General features: G+C 37.8%; 1 protein-coding gene across 4 annotated transcripts in view; it reads right to left on the reverse strand.

The window, feature by feature from the left end:
* Positions 1–23173, reverse strand: part of atrnl1a (attractin-like 1a) — a 241035-nt gene that overhangs the window by 139400 nt on the left and 78462 nt on the right. For 3 of the 4 annotated variants that reach the window (XM_067512403.1, XM_067512412.1, XM_067512394.1), the window contains 3 exons: positions 17854–18102; positions 17389–17526; positions 5502–5595 (listed from right to left, as the gene is read on the reverse strand). In XM_067512403.1, coding sequence (XP_067368504.1) covers positions 5502–5595; positions 17389–17526; positions 17854–18102 — 481 coding nt within the window. The remainder of the gene's footprint in view (positions 1–5501; positions 5596–17388; positions 17527–17853; positions 18103–23173) is intronic. The other variant, XM_067512420.1, reaches the window with a different exon arrangement.

The raw sequence follows: 23173 nt of genomic DNA on the forward strand, positions 1-23173 counted from the left end.
TGACAATAAAAGCCACTTGACTTGACTTGACTTGACGCTAGTCAGCTGGAACCCTGAGGACATGTTTGCATTTTGTTACTGTTGGTATTTTCAGTTTTTTATAACAAATAATATTTGCGAAAAGTTACTGCTTAATGCATGTTTTGAATTTGTGAAAAGACAAACGTTTTAAAGGAAATTGTAAGAGATATTTCTTGTATTGACAGAGCTTCATTATTCATGTCCACAACAATGAAGCCATACATGTTGCTTCATTGCAATTAACAGGTTTAGGGGGAAACTGCCTGAAGTCGATACAAAACATACAATACAGAATAAAATGTGGTCTAAATGTGGTTTTATAAATATGCAGAGAGGGATATCCTGTAATATAAGTAATCCCACCCTGCTCTACAGAAAAAAAAAACAGTGACAGAGCAGGAAGCAGGTAAGGTGGACTGTCCTTCAGAAGTGGAGAAGAGAAGAATCAGAGGATGAAACAGGCTTATTAAACAAACACTTTGGGATCCAGAGAAAAGACATGGAAAGAGAGCAGCAGCATCTCAAGAGAACTCTGACCATAAAAGCTTTGGAGTCACTCCCAGTCGACTGCTACAAAGGAGCACATTGAGAACTAAGCTATTTCAGCACACAAAGAATTATTGTCAGAAATGTTATGTCATAAATTGCCCAAGAAATTCTTTGGAGCCAAATATTATCTAAACTATACTTTTATCAGACATTTTAAGTCACTTCTGTTCCTTTAACGCTGTAATCACATTTCCAAATATTAGACACAAATTGTCTCTCCAACCTCCACAAAAGGTTAAACAAAGTTCAACTACTGGTGAAAAAAGCTGCAGTGTTAATTTATGTGTTTAGTGTTTAGTATGTTTAGTATAAAGTCAAGAGTTCTAACATGATGTGTTTGGGTTTGTTTGCTTTGCTTCACATCCTGTAATGGGACTAATGTTCATGTGCACATTGTAAAGGCACAGATCAGCAGCTACTTCAGCACAGCAACTGAGAAAAAAAAACGCAACACTAAAACTTGCCATAATAATCCAAAACCTAACATACTGGAACTTTTTTGAAACAATTACCCAACCGATCACCTTGAGTTTCTTTTATTTTCCCCTTAGAGATTTTTCCCTTGCACCTTTGGTTTATAAAAAAAAAAAAAAAAAAAAAATCAATCATGAATCTTTTGCACCAACTATTTTATTTACAGTAGTTGGTGAACTTTTTCATTCTGCTGATAGTTAGCCTACAAGTTTAAAACAGTTTGTTTTAATATTCATTACATATTCTAAACCACACAACACACATGCACTTTAGCAAATAATACACAAAATAAAAACTCAAATGACCCTGGAGCTGGTCTTGTAGCTAGGAAGATCATTTTTGGTACTTCCTGACCACATCCCAAGGCTAATGCAGGTCAAATAAAGGTTTTGGCATTAATGTATCTGTTAAATCCAACATGAACACCCACAGAGAAGAGGTATAAACAGACTTTGAAGAGGCAGAGGAAGGGGTGAGGATGAGCTATTTATCTCTTGGGGAGCATTAAAGTCATGGACGCAGAGCTCCAACAAAAAGGGGGCAGACACTTAAGCTGCTTACAACAGCCTAATGGGGACAAGATAAGGGTCACACAGGACTGGACTGGCTCATCACTTAAAACACACTGACTCAGCTACACAAGCAAAGACACACATGCAAGTGACAAATATTCTGCACTGCTTGATGTTCCTGTAAACCAGATAAACTGTATTAAAAGGTCATAATGATATTAGTCATGTTTTTATGATTTATTTTTTACATTTAAACATGAACAACTGTCTCAAGCACAAACTCCACATTCAAGGAAAGTAAATAAAATAGAAAGCAAAAGTCAAGCTCTTTTCCGAGGACAACTTCAACTGTAAATCCTTGCCTACTACAGTACCAAAAAAATAAATATATAAAAAATGAACCAAAAAAAACCCCAAAACAATCAAATAATTAAGTTCTATCAGGTTGCATTGCATGTCTTGCTAAAGAATCTCAGTATCTATAGCTCAGGTAAAGACCACATTCTGGCAATCTTGACATGACACCTGTCTGCATACCAACCGTAACATTCCAGTTTCTCACTGGTTTTAGCCATGATATGATTTGTAGCAGCCATCTCTAGTCTGCTGGCAGCACAGTTGGAGGATGCTGACGGGCTGTACAAGCCGGATCGCAGTGACAGCAGGTTTAGTTAGGCTTTCTGAAATCCCTCTCACCAGCATCTTAGGAATGTGGTACCTCAAATGAAATGGGGCACACTTCTTGGTGCCAGACCTGGGGGGAACCTTGTCGGCAAGCATCCGGTGGCTGGACCTCTATCGATGAGGCCCTAATGGGCGTAGACTTATGAAATAGCAGTGAGCCACCATCCTGCGGGCCCACCACTTCCAAGGATAGGAATCAGGGTTTTGTGCGATGCACGTCAGGCAGCGACAAAGTCGGGGACCTAAATTTGATCCCAGGCTTCATAAGCAGGTTCTCAGCACACTAATATACAGACTGTTGTATTTTGCAATAAGTTGTCCTCAGAACAGAGATACTGGTTTGTCTATCAATAGAACGGAGGGACAGTGGCAGGACAAACAGTCTTCACCAGGCTGACTGACAAAAGGAATTTACTGGAAAACATACAGTGGTTCTAATATGCTCAGCAGAAAAGCTGTTTTTATGTCCAACTGATGTATGTAATTGATTGTATAAAAGGTATTCAAATGGCCGTCTTTGAAAATGACCCCTCACTAAATGTGCCAGGAGGTGAATAAATAGGCTTGAAGCCTCAAATCCCTATCACAGATTTGTTTGTATCAATACATTTTATAAGAAGGAACTCTATATGCTTTGTGACAAAGCTATGCTTTCTATGTGAGTTAGCATTCAAGATTTAATCAGCCAATTCCTAAATGTAATAATATTTTGGGCCTATTTTCATTTAGGAAAACTTTTAAAGGAAAACTTTTGAGTGTACTGTATTGTATCATACAGATACTCAGGTAAGTTTTTTGTACCAATGAGACTGTGCATTTGTTTCATGATTTTAAGTCTTTTAACTTTAAATAATCAGTTAAATATATGAACTGCTGCTGCTGCTGAGTAAATTTTCTCTTAAATGAAACCAGCAGACTTCCCAGAATGCATTTTTTGAGATGTGAAACACTTCAGAGACTCTCTCACAGAGACACACACACCTGCAGTAGCCTGAGGCCGCCTACATTCAGCCCCTGAGGGAAATTGCTCATTCATAATCAAAACAACAAACAAATGATCCTCTATTTGGCACATGATTTTAGAGTGGCTCAACCAAAAGAAAGCAGTGTGACTAAGAGACATTTAGAAAGAGACTAGGGGGTGGGGAGTACATGTCGGAGCAAATCAAAGGTGAAAGCATCTGCAGCACACTGGCTTAGTGATGCACAAGTGAACACACACACAAACAACAATTGTGCTTTCAGCCTCTGCAGAGCCTCCACAGAATAATGAAATACTGGTGTGCGTTGAAAAGAAACTGCCAGTTAGACACAACTGCCAGATGAACAGGAGTACTGAGGCCGTATGGCAGATTCAACATGCGATCATACACAGCAGGGGCTGGGCATTGGTCCACATTTGCCAGAATTTAACTAGCATGATAATCAGATTGACATGCCATCATGTTTCACTTTATGATTCAGACTGGCATATGTTCATATTAGCGCTTTCCTGTTAAGGAAGAGATGTTTTGGCTTAATCGCAAAGGTCTGGAAGCAGGCGAAAACGTCACCCGAGTTTTGATACCAGTATACATTTACAGTTTATTGTTTGGAAAAAGGACAAAAAAGTACATAATACTTTCCCCCCCGGTGAATCCGCATTCAGTTGTGATTTACAGGAATGCACAAAATGGCTATGCAGATCCATGAAAAGCGTAATAATCGACTTCTCTCCTACTGGTTAACAGTGAAACTAAATACACTGGAATTTGCTGTGCCTACTAAAGAGAGAGAGTTATGTGCAGGAAAGACTTTATGGTCATGGTACATGTGTTTGAGCATATGTCCAAACACACTAAGAGTGAAAATACACTGATTCAAGTTGAAGGCAAACATGTGGAGAGAATCTTTTAGCATGAGGGTGAGGGGCAGGTGGGCTGGCCTGCAGTTTGACTAACAAACTAAGTTCAAGTTTTGTTTACAAGGTTAGCAAGATGTTAGCAGTAGGTGGTTAAGGTCTAAGTTCAGGTTAAGGTTAAGAATGTATATACGTAGCCAGTGAACGGTGTACTACACATATTTAATATGTTCTCTTGGAAGACTTTAATCCACTACATCAGTTTCAACATGTGTGGTAAGAAAGGAATGGAGAAACCAAAGAACTGATGTGCTATTAAACTGGTCAAGCATCATGCTAATGAGTAAATTGACAGGAGTGCCTGCTACAGATAATGTGTGGGAACTGTGAGAAGCTGCAAGCACAAAAATACCAACACTCCCTAACAACATGACTTTTACCAACATTAATACCAAACACGTGAAGCAGCTTTGCCCACTGTTTGATTGTTCTGCAAATGAAAACCACTAATCAAACAAATAACTTTAATACAGTGAACTGTGACACATCTGTCTCCACAGGGATAAATACTTGATGACAGTAAACAGAGAAACCATCTCTTACTTTCAATAAACACAATAACTTTTCTCCCTATGGCAAAATCAATTATGCACAAGGCAAGTTTATAAAACATGTACCATACAAATACACCAAGACACACAATTATTGGTGTATACATGTTCTCTGGTATTTATATTCAATTAAAATGTGAAATATGCCAATACCATTTAACAAATGTTTCTGATCCTTAGCTTGAAAACAACAACACACACACACACACACACACACAAATTCTGTCTCTACTTTCTAGCCTTGTCTACTAGATTTATAGATGCAGCAATTTTAAGTCTGTCTCCATGGTGCACTGGTCTGCCAAGCCATTTAGGATATTGTAGTGCTGCAGCAATCAAGTCTGGCGCAGTCAAGGGAAACAAATACAAATACACAGACACACAGACACACAGACACACACACACACACACACTTAGTAAAGTTCTCCTATTCCCAATAATCAGAATTTGACTAGAGTCAAATCCTATGTGCTTAAATCCAAGAATCTATTTTCTCCATAAGGTTTTGTCTGTTGTTGCCATATAACAATAAAAAGTGTAAAATGTATCAGTCTCCGTAAATGTAATGCAATGTGCCTTTAAGTGTAGTGTAATGTGCACTACACTTAAAGGGCTGCTTTATGGCATTCAATCTCAAGTAGTAAAGCATTTTCTGATCAAGTGAATGTATTATTATATTGAACTAATCCATTTAGATTGGTGAAAACTGTACTGTTCAATGACAAATAGTATTCTGAACAATACATTTATCAGTTATTCAGATGACTAAATGATTGAGGTGTTAAAGCATAGTAATGACAGTATACTCACAGCTGACATTGGTCTCCCTTGATGCCCTTGGTGGTACAGAAGCACTTGCCAGTGCTGATTTGGCACACATTGGCATGGCTGTTACACTTGCACACTACAGAGAAAATAAAGGGTTGGAGACGGGATGGAGGAGAGAGAAGGAGATGTGTCAAAATTTAATTTTTGAAATCACTGGAGCTGCACAGCATCGAGCATTAACACTTGCATACTGTACAAAAAATACATTTTTAACATTTTGGGCACAACATTCCAGTGAAGGAAATCTGGAAGACAGACAGCAGGAGGAAGGCCAGCAGTATACAAAACGGTTTAGAAAGCAGATGAGTAACAAGATGAGAAAAAAAACGCAGAAAAATCTACAGAAAAAAGGGAAGAAAAAAATCATTTACTTTGTTAAAAACACAAAGCATCTTAAGGCTCTGAGTCACTGTTGCTCTGCACTAAGGTGTTATGTTTCTCATTGAAGTGAGGGCAGAAACAGTTTCTGGCAAACAGGAGGTCACCACTAAAAGGTGCAATATTCTTGTAGAAATTCAAGAGCCAATTTCATGCAATAGGTTCACATTTTCTTTAGTCTGTCTTGACAATACTGACATGCCCATAAGAACATTGTAAGAGCCACTTGTTGCTACAAGCATTCCTCCTGGGAAACTAAGACAAACTGAAAATATGGTACAAGAAAATTACTTACACACTGTATTTGTTACTAGACTGCAGAAGAATTATTGTGAATTATTATTACATTTCTTACATTGAAAGTGGTTTAGAAAGAGATTCATTTGTAGTCGGTATGCACATGAAATTGTAAATGTCTGCACTTATATAGCGCTTTTTCTACCTATTGGTGCTCAAAGCGCTTTATAATGCTTCTCGTTTACACACACACACACACACACACACACACACACACACACACACACACACACACACACACACACGCGAGCTGCTATGCAGCTGGCTGGGAGCAACTAAGTTGGGTTCAGCGTCTGGCTCAAGGACACTTCGACATGTGACCGAAAGAGCTGGGGATCGAACCAGCAACTGGGGGATTAGTGGACGACCATTATACCTCCTGAGCTGCCCCCCACAATCACCCATGCAAAAAACGGTCAATGGCCAAGAACCTTTACATTAGGCTGAAGGGCATATAAACATTGTACAAGAGACTTTAAAGCTTCAAGCCTCAACATAAAAATATATGCAGCAATAACAGGTTAAACTATAAGATGGGTGGTGAGGTACCACTGTGTTCATGTCAACTAGTTTCATCCATGAAATCTCATGGATATTTTGGTTGGGCCATCAGGGCTTGGCAAACATTTCAATTAATTAAAATGTCAATTAAAGGGCATGTGATCAAAAAGAGTGTTGTGTTGTGAATGACCATCCCCATAATTGTTTGATGCATTGCAATAACAATATTGATTACATGCCTCTAAGGGCCACACGTAAGACTAATGGATTCATTTTGTGTGTCAAGTGTAAAGAACCCTTTGGCATTAAAAGCTGCCAGAGAGGTTTTAGACCTCAAGCCCAACCACAATCAGACTTGAACAAGATTGAAAACAGCAGTCATGTGGTTGTAAGTGAACCAAAATCATCTTATTACTCAAGCCCAAATGCCAAAATTTGATATTTGTACTGTATCACAGTGAACGCACAAAATATGTTTATGAAAAGGTAAAAAGCTATTCTCCAGCATCACATTTGACATAAAGGTTATAATTCACTGTGGTAAAGTAGAAAATCCCCCTATGAAAAAAAAACTGCATTAGGTGAAATTTGGTGTAAGAAATGTATTGTATGCAGTTGGTTTTGATTAGAGCAATAAAGCTGGAAGAGGTTTCTGGTGACTCTAATCTTTTTAATCATTTTGTTATGTAAAAACACTGCATGATAAAGGCAGATGATTCACATGGAGCCCAGCCTGTAATTTAGACACTAAATCACTTCTGCATGGGGCAACAACTGGCAGAGACAAACAAGAACATTCCCTATACCTATGTTTTATGATGAGTATGCCTGTGTTCTCAGCCACACAAGAGTACTCTTTCCGACTGAATTGACTTTGTGTTTTGCTTTTATTCTTTCCAATTGGCACTGAGACAGGCCCTGTAATAAAACAGTGGTGTGTTCAGGTCAAGGTAAAGCCAATGCACCAACAGATAATGAGAGGAAAATAACCCCTTCTATTGCTTATCCTCCTCTACCTGCGAAAAGAACCTGTTTTGATCTCGTACAGAGAGCAAAAACAAGGTAGCAACCATAAGTGCTGCTTTAAATATTTACATTTTTGACACACACACACACACACACACACACACACACACACACAGCAGAAAAACAGGGTTCTGCAGTAGGACATTTAAATGTCAGCAGGCTGAAAGTTGAATTGACATTCTTAAACTTGAAAAACAGATGTTTACAGTGAAGGCGGCCGCAATAGCAAAATACAATTTCAATCTATTACTTGAAATTACATTGACCTATTGCAAGAAAGAAAACCTTTTCAGAGATGCACACTGAACTGCTTGGGAGATAACAGAGACTTAACAAAAAGTGGCTTTTAGACAAATCACAGGTGTGTTGGCACAGGCTCAGGTCACCCTGCTGTTCATACAATATTGATTTAGTAGGCATTCAACAAAGGCATACAAAGGACACAGGCAAAATCCACATCCATGCACTTATAGAAAGAAAGTGGAGACAGATATAATGAGAGAAAAGAAAGAAACTAAGCCAGAGGAGAAAAAATTAAGGGCTTAAATAGCTTGCTTTTGTTTTGGTTTTCAGACTGCAGTAAATGCCACAATCATCAGAAGGCTTGGAGCTTCACACACAGACACAGCAAGCTCCCAGCTTACAGGTCAAATTGGAGGTTAAATTAATACAGATGAGACAAAACACAATCTCCTAGACCACCGCTGATAAATTTGAATTATTTCAGATTTCACAGAACAACTTAATTATTTAACAGAGAACTGCATCAACTTTTTTCCTCTCTTTAAACACCACTGCAACACCCATATCTGTAAACAGCATCCTTTAAAAAGCCGATGATTCGCTACTTGCTGCTTGTTCAATGACCACTGTTCAAAATGTTTATTTTTGCCAAAGTGGGATTACATACAGTTTGTGTTCAACAGCAGTATATTAGCACTTTTAATTTTGTATCCAAAAAATTCAAATATTGTTGTGTGGAATAAAGCAAGATTCCAAAATTGTTTTATCGATGGCTCATACATTGTTGAGCAACAACAGAGGCAAGCTTGAGTACTCAGGACAGTCCCCAGCTACACAGTTCCAGATGCAGTAAGCTGTCACGCACTGTGTTCTGACACCTGTCGATCACAGCCAGCTTTCAGTTCTTCCATGGTATTCCCTGTCAGTGTGCTGTATATAATCCAATTGTAAAAATGAAAAAAGAGACATTTTCTGCCCAGAACCCCAAGTCAGCACTATTAGAATATATTCAAAAGCTAAATACAGCAGTCTTGGAGGATCAGAAGAGATTTCTTTCACAACTATGAGAATGTTTCCTTGTACTTACTAGCTCTTATTCTTATGGCTACTGCAGTGAACCTGAACATTTTAACAAGGGATTCCCATTACAGTTCATTATGAAATTAATTTTCAAAATACAAACTTACAGGCAGAAGACAATCAATGCTGCAAATTTTACTAAGTGGCTAAGATGACACCTGTTATGTTTTCTTAAAAACATGTAACAAATTTGTCTTAAATGCTCAGGTTATGTGATTGCATACAAAAGGTAAAAATCTCAACAATTGTCTCCTCTGACTCAGTGTAAATATCAAAGCAGCATGAAGCCTTTGAAAGTCTCACTCAACATTAGATCAAATTTATAGTACCTAAAACTGAAACACAGTTCAAAACTTAAGACTTGGGAATTAATTCAGCCACTTGCCCAGTAAATGTTAACGTAAAACAAGCACTAGACTCATTCGTCATTTAACAGTCTGCAGACACAGTAAGTAACCTCAATTCTGTGAGAGATCAAGCAAGTGGATATGAAAGGTGAAAGGAGCAGGGGAATCTTTTTTTTTTTTTTTTAAGTGAATGAAATGGACAGAGGAGAAAGCACATCACACACCACAGTTGCTGACAATACAAAATAAGCTGCAATAAAAAGAGAAACCCAGTCTCTTAACAAAAAATTTGATATAAATCATATCCCATGACTCACGCAAGCCCCCTGAAGAGAGTACAATTTTTCACCTGACTGCTTCTGCGCGTACACACACACAATACAAAAGACATCTGTTGTCAAGTTATTTGAATGTGTGTTTGTGTGTAGGTGGAAATGCAACCATCTCAGTTCAAGTGTTTGTCTTTCTGTGTGTCTGTGTGAGACAGGGACAGGTAGAGATGAGCAAATAAGTCAGTGAGAAAACTGAACAATCCTCAATGAACCTCTTATCTGTTTCTAGAGTTGGGGCTGTATTAGTCCCAAGGGTTGGGGAGTTATAAAACTCAAGATAACACGATATTGTGGGGTCAGAGGGGGGTAATAAGGGCCCTCGTGGAGCTAAACATTACTCCTATTTTTTGCAGAGTTAGACTTGCCTGTGAGTGAATCCAGAACCACCCACACAGAACATGTGAGTCCTTCTCTGCTGCTGCTAAATACCCCTGAGTGGCTAATTCCACAAATTCTCATTTAGGATCAAATGAGAATTTGGGGGGGCTTAAAAAAAACTGAACTTTTAATAGACTCAGTTTCTTAAGAAGAAATCTCTGCATACACACAAATGATGTAACACATAATAATGTAATTTATGTTGTGCAAAAAAAAGGTTCTGTCAAACAAGCAAAGATTACAACGTACAGGTTTAAGGTTACCTGGCACATACACACATAATACAAACAATAAAAATGAGCCATTCAACATTTTCTGAGTCAATGCATGAGCAATTTAGTGACTTGTCTTCTTTATGACAGTGTAGCCTCTGTATTAATAATGGATGATGCAGATGTATTTATAAACAACCATATAGAATACTTTATGAAACACAACAACAGCATATTTTTGTAACGTTGTTCCTCATTTTCAAAACATGGCATTGGTATTATGTTCACATATTGCCAATGACATTACGTGTTTACATGTGTGTTGCATGTCAGAGGTCTCTATTAAAAATAGTCTGTAAAGCAAATTGTACAGAAAATAAACACTTTTAAGTATAACAAACACAGTAACTAAGATGGCTGTTACATTGGGAGCAAGCAGCTAATTAACAAGAGTTGTCTCTTTGTTCAATGAAGAATCTATGTTAGTTTGGCAAATCAAACTTTCAACCCACTAAGCAAACAGCATGATGATGATTCTACAAATCTTTGCAGTAGAATATTTTTTTTCAATGTCTGTTTTTAAAACAGTGTTATCTACTTAAGTTTAAAAGGTTATTTTTAGGACACTATAATTACTAATTAATGGTTACAGAATAAAACTGTTGAAACCGTGTTTTGATTTATGTTAAAAAAAATGAGAGCATCATCATAAAATGGACAGGGGCACAACAATCAATAGCTTGATTGTTTTGTTATCATAATCTTTGGAAGCCATAATTGTAATTTAACTCAAAATTTGGTTAATTACACAGCCCTACGAAATACTAATTCAATGCAGTGCAACATTGTATGATGGCAAATATTCAACTTCAGTTATTTTGCCCATAATGTTCCCAAAACACTGGTAAAATCCAGTTCTTCAAAACACTATTTTAGTGTATTGCTAAGCACTACTTTATTCCCTTATTACAATCAATCATGAGCTTATCAGCAGCATTTTTTCTCATCATCAATATCACCTTCCACCTTTAACTGATTAATTTTTCATTGTTAGGTTCCACAGACATTTTACGGCAAAGCCTTTGTTCTGCTAATGATGGTTTGCAGAAGGTCAGCAAAAGGGGGGATACAAAGCAAAAAGTATTTAGAACACTGTACAATACCCTAGCACACACATATTTCCATACAAAGAGGGTTTTTTTGCCCTTAAAAAAACAACAGAATCTTATCAGTGAACTGTCAAATTTTAAAGGTGAAAGTCATTTTACTCCCCATGTCAGATTTTTATTCAAATAGGTTTTATATATTTGAAGTCTAATGGAAATGAAATACTTCTTTAGCTAAGATATTTTTACGACCTATAAACTATACATACCAATGCTAAATGTTACAGTATGCTAAATACTTGGACCATAAATCACTTTTTAAACCTAGTAATTAAAAAAAATCTACATATTTGTTTAATGTGTGGTCAACTTCTGTGGATCTGAACAATACTAAAAAACTTCTCTCAGGAGTGAGAGCCTACAGGTGGATACTGTGGTGGACTTATTGTATGAACAGTAGCTCTTACTGAGTTTTCATTGCCTCAGGCTTGATAAGGAAAATAAACTTAAACTGATCACTTAAAGCCTAAGTGCACTACAGTATCACAAAGGGTGTTTTAAATATACTCTATAATAAGTCATAAGAAAAGATGTGGATCACTGCTCTCTGGTTGCCCAACTCACAGCTTTTGTTTAATATTGTATCATCAGTAATCCATAATTTAGTAGGTGAGAGGCTACATTTCTCTGTATGGGATGATTTGAAAGCCTGTAATGCAGTGTTACTTAACCTTCTGGTCTCCATGTACGGAGTTCTGCACACTAATTTTAGGTGTCAAAATTCACTTCATTGTGAATGAGTTGTCATGTTCATTTTATATTAATAGACATTTCATTGTTTTGGTATATTCAGACCCGTTGTTGGTCTTACATAATCGCACATACAGTAGTCTTGTTACATGTATGTTGGCTGGCGTTCCTTTGAGCAGCAAAGTCATAAACAAAAGTACTCAGTCTTAAAGCTTCTTATTCAAGGCAAGACACGAGTCTGAAGAAAGATTTAAAAACACTGGACTTTCTGTAAATAAAAAACAATTCAAAACGCATGTAAAATCATATTTACAGCACTGTTTGTATGTACGTGTGTGGATATATGTGTGTGTTTTTGTTTGTGTGTGTCAGTATGTTGACCAGTCAGACACCAGGAATAGAACTGCCAGAGGGAAGATGACAGGATACCGCAAAGCATGCTGGGTAGTTTGCAACTCTGCCACAGGGCTCCACAGGTACATAAACATGCACAAGCATCTTTAAAATCACAAATATGAGCATGCTTTTACACACACACACACACCTTCCTAGTCTCCGGTTAAAGCTGCTAGAATATAAGGCTCTTGCAGAGACAGAATTCAATGCATGTAGCTCCTGAACAAAACCTAATAAAGAACATCTGCTCTCACACTCTGCTTAGAAACTGTGCATCAAAACTTTAAGACTAGAGACAAGATACAGAGATGAGGAAGCAAGTTGGGAAGCAAGTGTAATAGTAAATTATCCTGATAACTGACCTCTTGTAGACATGCACTTTTGTTTTCCTGTAAGGTTTTGATGGGATAATGCTGTTTTCATTCATATATTATTTATATTCAATATAGACTATATTATATTAGTATGGACTATTTTTTCTGCTGGAAAAACCTAATGAACACTAGAAGTCTCCTGTAGTCCTAAAGACCCTCAAGTAACCTTTGACTTGTGCAGTGTTTCTCTGTATCACATGATCAGCATGACTGAGAGTCTTCATAGACAGCCAGAAGAACAAGTGAAGTACTGTGAAGAGAGATAGAGTATCACAGCGAGATGGAGACAGGGAGCCACTGATGTGAATCATGCAAAATTTATGGAAGCAATAAAACTGTTCAGCGTGATGTGCCGTTGGCAGAGGAGCATTATGCGCTGAAGCACTGGGTAGCACAAGATAACAAGCCCATGAAAAAATAATACAAGCTGAAGTTGTGCCTGGAAGACAATTCAGAGGGCAGCACAGGAACACAGAGGCCTGCCTGCTGCTGATATCTTACTGAACCAGAGCATCAGGAGAATCATTCTTGAAGGTTTTTAGAAGAATAAGATTAAGTTGATCATACACTAGAAAGATGATGATTGTCAGAAATGAGCAAGTAATAAAGGAACACATAAAAACGTACTATGACATTTCGACTATTATAAAGCCACTGTTCACATTTAATTACTTTTCAGATTTTCCACCAATACAAATGTTTTTTGAAACTCGCCATTCAGGATTCCCACTTCCACTATCCTTTATTTGGGTACTACTAAAACCTTCTACATATCTGATTTATTCATAATGTTAAAAGTTTGAGCTTTTACACTTAGGTGTTCCTGAATGTTTTTAATGTCATTACCTTAAAATCACAGACTGGTGAAAATACACAAAACAAAACAAACTTACTCACAATATGTGTTATTGGATATGCCGTAATTAACCGTTAAATTTTAAAACTGAGATTGGTGAACATTTTGAAAGTTTTACATCTGACTCTCAAAGCAGGATTAAACCATTTGATCGCCGGATAAGGTCATCGACAATGGATGGACAATTCAATTCAATTTGACATTTTTAGGGATGTCCCAAAACCACTTTTTCCCCATACTGTGTACAAGCACTTTCATTGGAATACAAAGTACCGATACAAGTACTAAACTATTGTCCTTCTAGTATTACTTGTTGCACAATAAAATTCTCGTCAATCCACTGCACTTTTAAGGTGATGAGAGAAACTGGCAGAAAGTGGTCCAAATAGTAGTGGGGACACACCAGAAGACTTTCAAAGACTTAAAAGTTAAACACAGTTTCAGCAAACTGTCACAGATTTCTGACAGTCTGGAAGAAGCACACACCTGATGACTAGTAGCTCTGAGCTTAACAACCCCACAATTCCAACAGCATTTCACATATTTTTGCTGTTCTTTGGCCAAAAAAGACACGGCACCAAACAGAACTTAATCGAGCAACAGCAATTTGTGCTGAAAGAACAAAAAGTAAGTAAGACAAACAAAGCACAGAGATGAGATGCTAAATGGAAATTCACTGACAGCAGTCTGCAGAAGATGATGGAGCTACAATAACTCTTAAACAAAACAAACTTCAGGTAAAGTTGTAGTTCAAAATGTCCTTAAACTAATCTTTATGAGAATGAACGTTAGCAACTGGATCTTAAGATGTTGGCAGAGCATGAAGTCTTATCTTAAGTTCCAAACCACAGACAATTTCATTGCTGCCTATCTGATCAAGGAACGCAAGATTAATGTGGTATCGGGTGTGGTACTGGAGAGTATGAGTACAAGTACACATGAATAGTAACAGTCTGCATACTGTTACTGGGACATCCTCATCAATTTTTCAAAAAAAGTAAAACCAATGTTTAATGTCAAATTAGTCATAAAAATGAATCACAAACCAACACAAGACTCCGATATATATTTGAGAAGGTACATTTTGCCAGAGTAACAAAGCACAAACTGTACCCTCTGATAAAGATGCATGAATCCACATGAACACTCCTTTTACTCTCACTCTACTGTTAATATGCCATTTAGCAACCCACAAACCACTTAACCATTCAGTGGCACAACTTTGGTTGTACTACTTCCAGGTGTGGATGCTTCTCTCTGCAAAGCAACCAAATTCACTGCAACACAACACTTCCCCTTATTTATAGGTTTAGAAAAATGTTTAGAAAACACTAAATCTCTCGGCTGTAATGAAATAAGTCGTCGTAACAAAAGCTCCCAGGATCTGCATAAAAGCAAGTTTCCCATCACTTCCTGAAAACAAATTCTGTTTTCTCCTCTGTGGGCCTAAAAGTCTAAGCAGGCCTCCACCATGTCGTCAGCTGCAGCTTTGAAGGTTGTTGTGTGTTAGACTTTTGCACAGGACAAGGTGAAGGATACAGTCAGAGAAAAGGAACACTAATGTCCAGCACACACACACAGACACACTTCATCCAGATTTGACAAGGTTAGTTAATCATCTGTCACAGGGATAGGGGAACGGACAGACTCCCCTCTCCTCTGTCTGTCCTCCATCTTTCTCTCCATCCCTCCATCCCTTCTTCTGTTCCTTCATTGTCTCTCAATCCAAGGACAACTGTCCTTTTCCAGTCATATTAACCTTGTATATCTAACTACATGGCTTTACTCTCTTCCTCTCTGACTTTCTCGCCCTTCCATACTTTAAATCCCTATGAGCGAAAGCCTTCTAAGTTAAGGGGTACAGACAACAGCCTCTCTCTGTCATTTGGGACTAATCGGCCACACAGCATTGCCTCCCAGCCGTTTAGCCCAAGGTAAATCTAGTGATCCCTTTTATAAAGATAAAAAGAAGGATGAATGAATTGATGGACAAGTGAACAGAGAATTTGAAGACCGTTATCGTGCACTGTTAGAGAGCATGACATAGGTAAAGAGGAAGTAGGAGAGTGAATAATACAGGAATAGGTGCAGGCTGATGGTGGAAAACCAAAATGCAAGTGAATGGACGATCATCTGTATGATTAGTGCAGACAATGTAACCAATAAAGAAGCTCCAGGGAGACAGGGATCAATGACACAAGCCAGAGGGGAAAGGAGTAAAGAAATAAAAGGTAAGCTGGAAGAAAGGGAACAAGGGAAGATCAATGAAGGAAAGAGATGAGATTGAAAAGAGGTAAGGAATGTAAACTGAATGAGATGAAAAGAAATAAGCAGGAGAGATAAATCGCAGAGGTAAATCGCAAAAATAAAGCTGAGGAAAAATAGCATGAGGAGAGAAAGAATAAGGGAAAAATGAGAAAAGTGGTTATAAGGAAAGAGAAGAAAAGAGTAAAGGGAAAAGAGAATAGGAAAAAGAGAAAATGGAAGTACAGAAGAAGAGGGAAAGGATAGAAAAACAAGAAAATATAACCAGTATGGCATAATCCCAAAAAAGTACAACAGGAAAAATGTAATGAAAGGATGTTAAAGAGAGCATAACAGCCAGAAAAGGAAAAAACAAATGTACAGAAAGCCAAAGTAGAGGATAAAGTGCAACAGAGGCTGTCCTGTATGGAGGCGACGAGAGGCGTGCATCTATCAGCGCCATGCTCACTGCGAAAAGCCGCCAGGGATGCAGACACCAGTCAACTCAGGAAATAAGAAAATGATTAAGAGCGATTTAATGTCACACTGCCGCCAAGCCAAAACGCACATCTGTCAAAGCGAGACTGATGTCACTGTGCCTCCCACTCACCTCACCGCTCCCCCCCTTCACTCCAGCAGTCACTCACTCATTCATTACTCTACTATCTATGATGTTTTTCTCTATCTAGGCCAATATCATATAGCTTCATATATCTACACCAAGCCCCTTGAGCCTACAAATCAACATGCACAAAACCATCTTCTTGTGGCTTCTGCATTCCATCATCTGACTCACACATATAGTATAATCTACTGCTAACAATATCAACCCTGGGATTTGCTGTGATTATTTCCATACAAGTAAAACAAAGCATGGACAAACTGCTGACAGACAAATATGGATATGAAGAGCATGTGACCATCCCTGTGACCATATGCATTAACCAGCACCACCCGTCCCTAAGACAAACCTCTCTGTTCACTAGAAAATGATAAATGGAGGCACAGGCTCAACTAAACATTTACAGACCACAGTCCTGTCTAAAGTATACCTGCACTTTCCCCTTTTTCTCTGCTCCACTGTTCCATCTGTCACTACAAGATCTGCCAAAAAAAGAAGTCACACTCACAGCTTTACTGCCCCCATCAGCTTGTTTGTGCCTATTACAATAGAGTTGGCACTTGACAGGCTTTTTATTGAACGGGCCATGATTCCTATAATTCAGAAATGAATATGAAATATAACCTGAAATGGGGATTTGAATCACATTTGTCTTCAGAGCAGCAAATAAAAATCAGTGTGTCTGAGACTTTTCCTTTTTTGATAAACTTCTGAACTTTGCACTTACCATTACATTTGCCTCCATTGATGGGATCCCCATAGTAACCAGGCATGCAGCTCTGGCAATGTGTCCCTGCTGTCAGGTTCCCACAGTGCTCGCACACGCTGCCATTCACACACCTGCTGTGGCCATTACACTGACACGCTGCGAGAAAATTATACACACAGAGTAGAAGATTCACTCAGTCACCAGTTTATTACTGTAGGTGCACCTACTAACAGTAAATGCTATTTGATAGGATAATCTTGCAGTTTGTTAAAGAATAGGCTAATCTGACAGATTGGTAATTTGGGAGACAGTTTTGTGCTTGCGGATAATGGTACGTTGTACTGACGAGGTGTTTTGGCTGCGTGACTCAATCACAGTACAATCAAATGTGCATGTAAACATCTTAGCATAAATTTTACAATCATCTCAACAGAGGTAACATAAACATGTGAACTCTTAGCATATGTGTTGCGGTTCACTCACCTGGACACTGGATAAAGGCCCAGTTGTAGCCTCTATCAGATGTACAAAGACTCTGATCCAGCACCATGTCCCTGTCGCGCAGTCTGTCCCGTTCTCTGGGTGCTGCCCTGGTATTTGCAGACTTAAGGGGGCCTCTGTAAGAGCCCTCCATGCAAACGCCCTTACCGGTGTTACTGGGATCACCACACCAACCACACTCTGCTCTCTCCAGACACTCTGCACATGTCCTCAAACCGGAGCAGTTCTGAGCTGGAGGTGGAAGGAAAGAGACAGACGCAGTGAAACAAAGAGACAAATGAGAAAAAGTGTTGAGGTTATAATTGGTTCCACAATATTTCCCCGTTTTACAACAGAGAAAACCTGCAAGATGTTTCTTGTCTTTGGTACTGGTGCACACTTTACTTTCCTGTAAAACCAGAATGTGGCACAGCAAAAAAATCTGGTCTCACATCATTACCAAAGAAAGTTTTGTTCATGAAGGTCTTTTTTTTTTTTTTTTTAAATGAAAAGGGATGCAAATATTTCATGTGTTTGATCAGCAATATATGGTGCTTGGTGTATTTGCACATTTACTTCTAATGACAACATAATTTACAAATTTAGAAGCAAGATTAGTGGATTAGAAAAATCCACATTTAGTGTTAATATGGTTTATAGTTCATACGGTAAAAATGTCAAAATGTTTCTCCAAGTGCTGTCCAAGAACATGACAGCTTCCCAATTTCATTATTCACTAAACATTAGCAATATTTCCAATGTATATTAGTGATTTTGAACGACATAGCTAATAGACATTGGATGTGTAGATCAATATTGTATAGTTATATTAATGTAAACACTTAGACGTGTGCTTTTTTTGTGATGTTCTAATAAAAGACGTGACACATTCAACACACATTTGGGTTTAAAGCAAAGCATCTGAAAGACGTATTCAGATCATATTCTCCATTCACACTTTACTATAGTTAATCAAAATAGCTTTAATAGATTGCTTTTTCTATTTTCACCTTCTCTTTCAAAGTCAGCAGTAATATAGGAATGGACTTTTCTTTCTTAAACCATTCATCGTGTTTAGAAAGGCGTCTATATTCATAATATGGATGTGACATTCAAAAACACTTTCAGGGTGCAAATTAAAAATGACATGTTATTGCATTCGGTGCTTGTAAACGAAAACTAAAAATCACCAAACTGAAACCCTATTTTGTTTACTGAATGTGGCAGAGAACAGGCAATAGATGACAAGAATAAGAAATCAAGTGTTTTCTTCTGGAGAGCTGGCCTTCCAAAGTTAACTTTACAGCCTGTTTTTGATCCTTTCTATCTTGATTTGCTCGTTTTCAAAATCAAAACATCTTCTTACCATAATACATTTCGGTCTACAAAGTGAGAGTGAAAACACAAACTCAAAGACACATTGGGCTATGTAAGACTGTGTGTATCCTGGCCTGTACACAAGAAACCAGAGGTTGAGAGAAGTAATCTGAGGTGTTGTTTCTTATAGCCGTGTGAGACTATTCAAATGCAGCGTCAGGTAAAATTAGCATTTTCACCAGAAGTCGTTTCTCTTTTGAGCATGAGCCATTTCCATAAGCCACAGATGTTCTAACTGAACCCGTTTCTCCCTCTCTCACTGTTCCTGCTAGCTAGCTTTGCTTGAAATACTCCCCTTGTCCTCTGTATGTTTGCAAGCTCCCCCGTTGCATTATTCAAGTGCAGCAATGCTGATTCATTTGTTCTCGCTCCCTCTTTATAATTACAAACTTCTGCTCTCACTTTCCAAGATTCCCTCTTTATCTCCTCCCTGCCACATTTTTATTCTCCTATTCTGCATCTTTCTATTTCTATTCACTAAGCCATCTTCCCTTTATGCTCTCATTCGGTGCTGCTTTCTTCACCATTATACCCTCTCAGCACTCATTTCCTGTCATTTTTATTTAATTTTCTGGATTCCTTTAAAACACTTTAGGCATAATTTATATCACAAAAGATAGAAGTCTTCCACTTTCTCATCATCTTTCCTTTTCATCTCTTTCCTACTATGCTTTTCCCTCCGGTTTATACGGTCACATCCCCATATTTTGTCTCCTTTTGATTTTGCTTTTGACTCACTGGATCATCACTGTAGTCAATAGTTTAAAGAGAAGTAGTTTAACAGAATATCCCTAATCCAGCACCACCACTCACTAGGCTTTCCTCTGCTAGAAAATACCCTATTTACATAGCCAATAGCAGACTTTAATGTTCAATAAATATACAGACCTTGTTTATCATTCAAAATTAGATTAGTTTTTCTTTGCTTCTCTTCAGTTTATTAGATCTCGTTTGCACCCATTTTGGCAGCAGTTTCTTCAGGTTATGTGATTATACATACACACCATCAGCCATATCAATAGGTACACCTGCGCAATTTAATACAATCCAATACAGCAGTTCTGCCATGAATTCTACTTTTAGAGGTGATAATTCTACTATGTGTTTTTTATTAAGGACATAGTGAATGGTTGAGTCAGACTACAGTGCAAATATATTAAGAGGTGGTTATAATGATTTTGCCACCCTATTTATAATGAATGAAAGGGCTAAAACATAAGAAATAGCTCTAAAAGGGCAACTTCAACAATTTTCAACTTGCTCCAGATTGCTTTAGTTTAGGGTGTAAATAAACAATAGTGCTTTTAACTTCTCTCTGATTTCCCATTTTAAAATTTTTATAATATTCTGGCTTAAAAATGCCTCCATATGACATCATTTGGAGTTCAGAGAATATCATCTGGGGGAGCTCTGGCAAAGCAGGGTGACCATGATCACAACCTCCATAGTGTGACTCCATAGTGCAACGAGATGACATAATCTGAACTGAAGGGTCCTCCAAGTGATGTCAGGCATGTATGGAGGCATTTTAGTATTTTAGAAATTAAATATTTTAATATAGGGAAGTCTGAGAGAAGTTTAAAAGCATTATTGTATATTTACAACGTAAACTAAAGCCATGGGGAGCAAGTTGGTGAAGTTGCCTTTAATATCAGTGTATGGTGCCAGCCCACAAATCAAGTTGCCCTCATTTAAATACAATAGTCAATAAGCACTTTCCTGGCAGTTTTCCCTTTTATTTTAACCTTTTATACGGCTGACTGGACACTACGCCATGTACTGTCTGTCACTAGTGCTCCAAATGTTTAAACTGCAGAAAAACATGATATTATGTAATAATTTTATAACCACAATTAAATATTATAAACCATCATTTAGGTGCATAATTTCAACAAACGTGTCCATCAGTGAACTTAAATCTCATTAGGAGATCTGATCTGGCTTTGCCAATCAGTTACTTCATGACTAGGTGATTATTTCAAAAATATAATAAAAATAAAGTTTCATCAAGGTTTGACAAATTGGCATAGTAATAAAGGGTCTGCATTATACTTTTAGCCCTAACATGGGATTTTAAAAATGAGGACAACAATTATTCCAGAGAGCACTATATGCTTCCTCTCACACCCTAAAATATATTCTGATGCAGAGTTAATCTCTCACACAAAGACAATTAATTTTTCAAACAAGTCAAAGTCCAATGAATGAAAAAACAAATACAAGAAATATTTCAGGCACTAGCTTGCATGCTACAAATATGATTCAAGTAAATGATTGAAGTAAAAATGCTTCGTACAAAACTGAGAGACAGTGGGCAAAAGAAAATGACAAAACTGTGGGTTATGTAGGTAATATATTATCTACTTTAATAGCATTTACAGTTGTCTGGCTTCATCTGCATTTCTCAAATAAAGAGTTAATGGAGGTTAGTTCTGTTAACTCTGTAGGGTGGCAGTCTTGTGGACTCTAGGCACACAAGGATGATAGAAAAACTGCCTACATGCCTGCCTGAGTCTGGAGTGTCCATAAGGCTTTAGGCTTAACAGCAACAAAGATTTAACTGTACCTTGTGCAATTACTTGACATTTGGTCCCACTACATAAACTGTCACTTTGCATGGTGTGTTACCCATTGGGGTAAAAAATTAGATTACCATCTAATTTCTATTTTATCTTTGCCTTAATCAAATTAAAGAGGGACAAAAGACCACACAGGCAGCTGGACATTTGTGTTTTATATTCTTATCAACAAACTGCTAAAATGTATTAACAGTTTGAAAACCGTAGAATAAAGTAAGTATGTTACTCCTCTCTTCGAGTAATCTTAAACATTTCATGATTAGGGTTTCTATCAACTTCCTGTAAATTAGAATAAATCAAAAAGACATAAATATAGTAACTAGGTCAAGTCCAAAAGGACATGGGTTTGCATCTCAACCAAGGCCACAAATCATCAGTCAAAAACTTGTTTAAAAAGTTGTTGTCGTCATTAGGAGACTGAGAGGCTGAACGCTTTAAAGGTTCTGTCAACAAGAAACATTAAGCACAACATTTCTCCTACTTTGCCCCTTCAGCAGATGGAAATGAAATATAGCAAACATCCACTACATGCTTCAAATGATTTCAACAGTACATATGTCTACTCTGCTTGTTGTTCCTTTTGGAAACATTCCAAAAATATATGGCTCTCGTCTTCTCTGACAGAAATAAACCAGAGGACACCTAAACACTACAGCTGACAAAAGTTCTGAAGAACTTAGCCTATTACATTGCAGCAGTGAAAATGATTGTTTGCTCCTACTGGGTGAAATGTTTTCCTGTCAAAACTCTTTTAGCAAAATCATGTATATGCCACAACGCATTTGTCACACCAGGTTTGATATTTAATGTCCCTGGATAACATGAATCATCCGGCCTCATCTTGTGTAATCCATCTGCCCCTACAGTAGTTGACAGCATTGCTAAGACCAGTGGCATATACATCTGTAAGCTTCCATGCATATTACATCAAGCATAAAAGCCATAAGCTGCCATCTCCTTCACTCTTCTCCTAGCATGTGAAGATACAGAACAACAGGCAGACAACATGAAGCCTCTCTGTAAATAAAACTATTGTGCCCGGCAGCAAAACCAATATCAGCTACAAGAACATAACCATCATCTGGCCTGCCTCTTTCTGTGGGTGTGACAAAAATATAGAACTTTCTGTAAACTTAAATTCAGCACAACTGTACTTAATCCCATCTGGCAGCGCACTGAGGTGCTGTTTGTAATGGTTATGTAGTGTTGAATTGTACCAAGCCAAATGTTGTTCTACTCTTCACAGTAGGACAGTATAACATTTGTATTGTTTACATCAGCTTTACAAAGCACAATAGCTTTGAAATAGAACAAAAGTTTCAGGTAGAAATGCTGACCATTACATTACAGGACAATAGGACATGAAG

The sequence above is a fragment of the Channa argus genome, chromosome 1, assembly GCF_033026475.1.
Source record: "Channa argus isolate prfri chromosome 1, Channa argus male v1.0, whole genome shotgun sequence".
Classification (NCBI taxonomy): Eukaryota; Metazoa; Chordata; class Actinopteri; order Anabantiformes; family Channidae; genus Channa; species Channa argus.